This window comes from Haplochromis burtoni, unplaced genomic scaffold, assembly GCF_018398535.1.
Source record: "Haplochromis burtoni strain Fernald_Lab_line unplaced genomic scaffold, NCSU_Asbu1 Contig_243, whole genome shotgun sequence".
In the NCBI taxonomy this organism is placed as follows: Eukaryota; Metazoa; Chordata; class Actinopteri; order Cichliformes; family Cichlidae; genus Haplochromis; species Haplochromis burtoni.
The window spans coordinates 515,441-523,543 of NW_024582604.1; the positions used below are offsets into that span (position 1 = coordinate 515,441).

General features: G+C 40.0%; 1 protein-coding gene across 2 annotated transcripts in view; it reads left to right on the forward strand.

Moving 5' to 3' along the window:
• cryz (crystallin, zeta (quinone reductase)) overlaps positions 1 to 8,103 on the forward strand; it is a 21,573-nt gene that overhangs the window by 2,130 nt on the left and 11,340 nt on the right. For both annotated transcript variants that reach the window (XM_042227102.1, XM_005938192.2), the window contains exons 2-4: positions 2,636 to 2,788; positions 3,019 to 3,182; positions 3,646 to 3,697. In XM_042227102.1, the coding sequence (XP_042083036.1) occupies positions 2,636 to 2,788; positions 3,019 to 3,182; positions 3,646 to 3,697 (369 nt within the window). The remainder of the gene's footprint in view (positions 1 to 2,635; positions 2,789 to 3,018; positions 3,183 to 3,645; positions 3,698 to 8,103) is intronic.

Genomic DNA, 8,103 nt, shown 5'->3' on the forward strand with positions numbered 1-8,103 from the left:
CTACACCGCCACATCCTTAAAATTCAGGGAAATGAAGGACGCATTTGAGGGCCGCATTTCGAGCAGCCTTTGAATTGGGACAGCCTTCGTCGCGTCGCTGTGATGTAATCGGCCTTAAAATGCGGCCTTTAAGGCTGCAGACCCTGATCTGGGATACAGCCATTGTGTTCATAGACCTCTTTGCACTGAATCATACTTGTTATTAATCTTTGGCTGTTCCACAGCATGTCTTCATCCTGTCTTCCTTCTCTCACCCCAACCGATCACAGCAGATGGCCCCGCCCCTCCTTGAGCCTGGTTCTGTTGGAGGTTTTTTCCTGTTAAAAGGGAGTTTTTCCTTCCCACTGTCACCTTGCTCATAGGGGGTCATATGATTGTTGGGTTTTTCTCTGTATGTATGTAGGGTCTACCTTACAATATAAAGCACCTTGAGACGACTGTTGTTGTGATTTGGTGCTGCACAAATAAAATTGAATTGAACTGAATATTTGTGGAAGTCAGATATTAAGAATACTACACTAGCATTGAGATGTAAAGCTGTCTCTTTAATCATAGCCAAGTAACCACATGTGAACAATATCCGTGCTACAACTGGAAATGGTGGATCGAGCCAGATATCCATAGTATTGATACCAACGCTGGTATTGGTATCTGATTGATACATTGTAGTATGTAGCCCACTGAATTGTGTTAAATATTAATGAAAAATATGCCTCCTAACTTGAAAGACATGAAAATGTTTGAACCTTTTTGTGTTGACTATCACGTGTATTTTATTTATACTAGGGATGCACCGATACCACTTTTTTGGAAACGAGTACGAGTACTTGCATTTCAGTACTCACCGATACCGAGTACTTAATAAAAACATGATTTAAATTTGCAATAACAGCTTTAGTCCTATAATTTAACAAAAAATAAACAAGGGACTAGTTTGGAATTAAGAACATTTATGTGCTGAGCACAATTTGCAGTCCACCTTTGTTTTCGCATCTTCGTTCACTTTGAAATAGTTCCACACAGCTGATATGTCTCGCCTCGCTTTCTCCCCGCTCTGAGCTGCAGCCGGGACCTGGGGGTGGGCACTCGGGGCCTGGGGGCGGGCACTCACTGCCTGTGATTAACCCCTTACATGCCGCTCAAACATAGACAGGTCTCAGACCGTGGTATCGGTCCTCGGTATCGGGGGACTTTTAACGAGTACGAGTACTTTAGAAAATGTGGTATCGAGGCCGATACTGGTATTGGTATCGGTGCATCCCTAATTTATACCCTACAGCACATTTAAATAACAGAGGTTCACCCAAGTGTTTTAGACACCATTACATTTACATTCCAGGTCTTCAAAAACAAAGTTTCAAAACACATGAAAAACTAAAACTGAGACACTTTGTCTCAAAACTCATGATACCCTGCTCTCCACTACATCCTTTTTTCAGTAAAAAGTATAAGTATTTGTAAACTGGCACTGATACTTGGTATCAGATTAATACCAGATTCTGCAGTGTCGCAGAGCACTAGCTGCAAGCATAATAGAACAGAAAGGTATGACCATTAGGGAAGGGTGGAAAAGGAACGTGTACCAACAATGACCTGACAGCACTGCTACAAAACAAGTGCAAATTCATCTCCTGCTTCCTTTCAGTTAATAAAGCCCATAAAGTCATTTTTTAAATTGACTGTTGACAAAACAAATATACTTGCCTTTTTCTGAATGATGTTAATATTGAATTCTACATGTGAATGTAGAAGTCAAATCTAATTTAATTATTAGCAAACAGTAGTACAAGTAACACTTGTTCTGATGACAGATCCTGGATGGACTTCTGCACTGGTTATCCAGTTCTCAAAGAAATGTACTGAATCACACAGGAATAAATTGGCACTGAATGAGTGTTAAATGTCTGTACAGTACTATCAAAGTGGCAAAAGGGTAAACCCCCACTTGCGTCAGAACATGCATCAAGTGTCATTGCAATTACATTTTTTTACTTGAAATAAAAAAGCTGTGAACATGTTTTAAAGTCAGAAATCTGATTTTGTTATAGTCAATAGCAAATAAATCAAGGGTAAAATCTGAGAAATGTATCCAGTAGTTGAAGTTTTGTAGTGAAGCAGCTGTTTCTTAAGCTTGAAATGACGGTCAAATTGAGACATTTAGAAATTTTAAAGATTGAAGTAGCTAAGATTAGATTTAATGGCCCGAGGTGGACAAACTTTTGTTGTTTAAATGGAAAATGGATTGGTTCTTATATAGCGCTTTTCTGAGCACTCAAAGCACTTTACACAACTTGTGCATTCACCCAAGCACATTTTTTTGTGCTTGTATGAATGCTTTCTAACTAACACTCACACATACACTCATATGGATGCAATTTGGGGTTAGTATCTTGCCCAAGGATATTTGGCATGCAGACTAGGGAAACCAGGAATTGAGCCATCAACCTTCCGATCAGTAGATGACCTGCTCTACCGCTTGAGCTACAGCCACCCCGAAACAGCCAGTGTTTTTAACCTGTGATTATTATTCAAGTTCAAGTGATTTAAATGAAATATTTGAGTAATAGTGTTTAAAATCTCCTAATCTCTCAGCCCACATGGCATAGTCCATCTGAAGTCTCTCTCTCTCATATAGGTGTTGATCCGTGTCCATGCCTGTGGAGTGAACCCTGTGGAAACTTACATCCGAGCTGGGACGTATGCAAGGAAACCCACCCTGCCTTACACACCTGGCTCTGATGTAGCAGGAGTGGTGGAATCAGTTGGAGAAGGAGTGACTGCAGTGAAGGTTAGAGTACAGACGACTGTATGGATGTGATAGCAGCTACATGTCAGTGCAGTTATATAATCATGTGGGATCAGTCCTCCATCTTCTGCTTAGCATCACTTAAAACTTGTGTAAATCCAAGTTCAAGTTCATCCTGTAGAAAATACACAGAGACAATGTGAGAATGAACTCTTAAATAAGGAGATACAGGAGGTGTGCACAGTGTGTGAACATGTGTGTGTGTTTTCCAGGCAGGGGATCGTGTGTTCACCACAGCTACAGAGACTGGAGGCTATGCAGAGTACACTGTAGTAGCTGGCGACTCTGTTTACAAGCTGCCTGATGCTTTAGACTTCACACAGGGAGCAGCCATTGGGATCCCGTACTTCACCGCCTACAGAGCTCTGATCCACAAGTAAGACACACCTGTTCTAATCAGGGTGAGCTGTAGCAGGATTCCACCATCTGCAGATCTTAAAGAGCAAAGCAATGAAATTCAATATAATATTCAATTTAATATTTCTAATTCAAATTACAAGGTCCAGTAAAAATCTTTTAGTGGGCTTATATAACAATAGAAAGTGCTGAAAAAGTAATGTCAGCTAAAATATATTATAACAACAAGAAATACATGTATCTCTTCCTGCATATGACCAAGTCTACACAGCTGCGTGGTACTTATACTGCCCTCTGGTGGTCAAAACCTTGATCTTCTTCTTTCCACACTGACAAGTCCAGATGTATGCATATCCCAACTCTGAACATACATCATGTTACAAAGGAAAGATCAATGTTTTTAATAGAGGGGGTGGTTAATTAGTAATGCAGCACCATACTGTTAACTTTCACCTTCTCTGTGGGTTTTTTGTGTTGTGCAGAGCGCACGCCAAGGCTGGAGAGACCGTTCTTATCCATGGAGCCAGTGGAGGGGTGAGACTGTTCTTCAGCTCTAGGAGATATAGCTCCAATTTCTAACAAGTCATCATTAGGCTGCCCTAGATCCCTAAAATATCCTGCAAGGATGCCAAAGTACAGTGACACCAATCCGATACATCTAAACATATTTTAGGAGCAGCTGTTGTATTAATCTGTTTTTAAAGCCCGAAAAAGATTTTGAACACTTGCAGTGCTTTCCTGATCTGTAGGTCACGCTAAAACTTGTTTTGCCTTTCTTTCCCTTCAAAAGTTGAAGTGTTATGTGTGTGAGTGGGTTAAGGGAGAGTATGATGGAGAATACAGTGGAACCCCGACTTACGAAATTCATTTGTTCCCGAGGGTCTTTTGTAAGTCGAAGCACCCATCGCGCCTTTTGAGTGAGGCGATGCTGAACGATAGACTATAGACTAATTGCTAACTAGAACAACAATACGTCGTTCAAGTGGAACAGCGAAGCGCAATTACGAAAGCCAAGGGGTTGTCACATGATTCGGAAGGCATTCTGGGCATTCTGGGCTCGGCCAATCAGAGCCAGTGGATTTCGTAAAATGGGCATTTTGCCGTAACACGGGCAGAAATATTGGCGTTCAGTGCCTTCGTAACTTGAATTTTTCGTTTAACGGGGTATTCGTAAGTCGGGGTTCCACTGTATTACAAAGTTTGTCCTCGAGTCTAAATACTTCATTATGCATTATGAAAAATATTACAATATTGCACACAAAATACTAAAGGAATGAACAAAATGTGTAGAAGGAAGAAAAGTAGTCCTGATACTGATCCCTGTGGGACCCCATATTTGATAGTTATACTTTGAGATTTTTACCATTTACACACACATATTGCTCCCTTTCCTTTAATTTAATTTGATTACAAATATCATTCACACCTAATGTAAGGGAGCTTGACTTCTATTTTTATCTCTTGGTGTCAAAAAGAAAGAGTTTTAAAAAATGGCTTTTGTTTATAAGTGACACCCTGAAGAGGGCTAATAGTTATGGATAGATTTTCTTTTCTTGAGATAAAATATTTAATAAAACTGTTGGTAATATTTTCATGATTTGGAACATTTCTGGCATTTTACTCGACCCTGGTGTTATTGAGCATATTTGTAAGATGTGTGCTATACCTTCAAATCATACTGCCTGAAGGAAGCATGTACAGTAGGATCCAAAAGTTTGGGCAACCTTGTTAATAGTCATTATTCTCCTGTATAAATCGTTGGTTGTTACGATAAAAAAATGGCCACACAGCCCCACAGCATGATGGAACCACCACCATATTTCACTGTAGGTAGCAGGTGTTTTTCTTGGAATGCTGTGTTCTTTTTCCTCCATGCATAACGCCCCTTGTTATGTCCAAATAACTCAACTTTAGTTTCATCATTCCACAGCACCTTATTCCAGAATGAAGCTGGCTTGTCCAAATGTGCTTTAGCAAACCTCAAGCGTCTCTGTTTGTGCTGTGGGCGGAGAAAAGGCTTCCTCTGCATCACTCTCGCATGCAGCATCTCCTTGTGTAAAGTGCACCGAATGGTTGAACGATGCACAGTGACTCCATCTGCTGCAAGATGATGTTGTAGATCTTTGGTGCTGGTCTCTGGGTTGATTCTGACTGTTCTCACCATTCGTTGCTTCTGTCCGTCCGAGATTTTTCTTGGTCTGCCACTTTGAGCCTTAACTTGAACTGAGCCTGTGGTCTATCATTTTCTCAATATGTTCCTACCTGTGGAAACAGATGGCTTAAATTTCTGAGACAGCTTTCTGTATCCTTCCCCTAAACCATGATGGTGAACAATCTTTGTCTTCGGGTCATTTGAGAGTTGTTTTGAGACCCCCATGTTGCTACTCTTCAGAGAAAATTAAAAGAGGAGGGAAACTTACAAGTGACCCCTTTAAATACTCTTACTCATTATTGGATTCACTTGTGTATGTAGGTCAGGGGTCACTGAGCTTACCAGGCCAATTTGAGTTCCAATAATTAGTTCTAAAGGTTTTGGAATCAATAAAATGACAACAGTGCCCAAATTATGCGCCTGCCTGATTGTGTTTAAACAATTATTGCACACTTTCCAATAAATCCAATAAACTTAGTTTCACTTCTCGAGTATCGCTGTGTGTGTCTCCTATATGATATATTTAACTCACATTTTTTATTGTAACAACCAATGATTTATATAGCAAAATAATGACTATTAACAAGGTTGCTCAAACTTTTGCATCCCACTGTATAATCTAAACAGAACTGGTCCTATCACAGAACCTTGTGGAACTCCATAATTAACTTTATTGTGGGAAAAGGATTCTCCATTTATATAAACAAATCGGAGTCTATTATATAGATATGATTCAAACCACTGCAGTATCTGATGTGTAAAAGATTTAAGACCATATTAGTAAACCTCCTGTCTAATAATCATGACATCTAAAACCTAAGGATAAGGTAAAATGCATAAATTCAGTACCTTATATATAGCATCTTGATTTAATGTACTTACTCCTATGGTAAAATTATGTTGTTTGATTGTGTATGTCACTGCTGTATAACTAACATGAAAACAACTAACCAGGGTAACTTTTTCCCCAGTTTTTTACACTTGTTTTTAATACAAGATTGTGTTAGTTTATGAACTAAAGAGATGCAGTTTTCTAGAACAAATTGTCTTTAATCAAATAATATAAACAGAAATGGAGTAAATAAATACAGTGGGGCAAAAAAGTATTTAGTCAGCCACCGATTGTGCAAGTTCCCCTAGTACAGCTGGACGCAGTAATGTGACATCACTGGGTGTCGTAAAAGGGGCTACGCATCGATAGTAGAAACATTGATCGGCAACCCTCTGATTGGTCGGCGAAAATGTCGACGGAGCGCGCTCGGCTCGGTATTTTTCGGCAGCAGAGCAAGAACTCTTGAGTGAGGGATTTCAGGAGTTTCAGAGTTTAATCAGAACGCAAGGGAACACTGCAAAGGCTGCAAAAGCAAGGAGAGAGGGCTGGCAGAAAGTTGCTGACAAATTAAACTCGTAAGTAATTTAATAATAACAATAATAATGGAGTGGATTGATATAGCGCTTTTCAAGGCACCCAAAGCGCTTTACAATGCCACTATTCAGTCACTCTCACATTCACACACTGGTGGAGGCAGCTACGGTTGTAGCCACAGCTGCCCTGGGGCAGACTGACAGAAGCCAGGCTGCCATATCGCGCCATCGGCCCCTCTGGCCAACACCAGTAGGCGGTAGGGTAGATTCTATATATTACACTATATTATCCAATATTATATTACATTATATTATAATATGTTATATTATATCCCCTTTCACATTAGAGCCACAACAGGACCCACTAGAACATGGGAACAGGTAAAAGTGAAATATAGGAATATTCTACAGAATGGTAATATTTATCACTTATATTGCTTTTAGTCTCTTGGAAAGAGACCCTGAAATAATCTGTTTGTTTTTCATAACAGCAACCAAGAAAAGGGCAGAGCAAAAAAAGACAGGTGGTGGTCCTGCACCCCCTCGTCAACAAGTTGGTTAAGTAAATAATACCCTCACGGGAAAATCGATATCTCTCTATGAGCACACTGTCGCGCTGAGCTAAAGGATCCTGTCTGTCCCGCAATATACGCTGAATTCTGAAAACTCTCCTTATCAATCTTGCACCTTCCGCAGGACATGGCTGCGACAGGCTTCCCAAATCCACCTTCGCTTTTATAGCCGTGGTCTCTCATCTTGATTACACGAAGTAATTTGCAATTACTACTCTGAAATATGAATTACATCTGTAATAATCACATACATGTAATAGAATGTTAATAGTACATTTCCCTTTTTTAGGAAATGACCTGTATGTATCTGTGTGAAATCAATAAATGGATCAGGTGCTGCATTGTCTTTAGTTACATTGATGTTATTTATTTATGGTGAAACAGTGGTGGAATATCGCTGTTGCTTTCGTATAAATGACGCGGGCATACCTGCGTGGCCGCGATCTAATCCTGTTTACATAAAGTAAACCTGCTCCCCAGCAGGTTTACGCTTACGGCTCTGTTGCTATGACAGCAAGTCCCGGATGGGCTTCGGGGAACCGAACGATCCAGGATCACGCGAAATCGTCAACAATCTCATCCAGCTAACTCACTTAGCGCGGTACGAAGAACAGGCCCCAGGTAAAGACCTATAGTAAACGTTTGACCTCTGTTATTGCCAACAAAGGTTATGTTACAAAGTATTGAGTTGTATTTTTGTTATTGACCAAATACTTATTTTCCACCTGATTTACGAATAAATTCTTTACAAATCCTACCATGTGGATTCATGGATTTTTTTCACATTCTGTCTCTCACAGTTGAAGTGTACCTCTGGTGCAAATTACTGACCTCTGTCATCATTTTAGGTT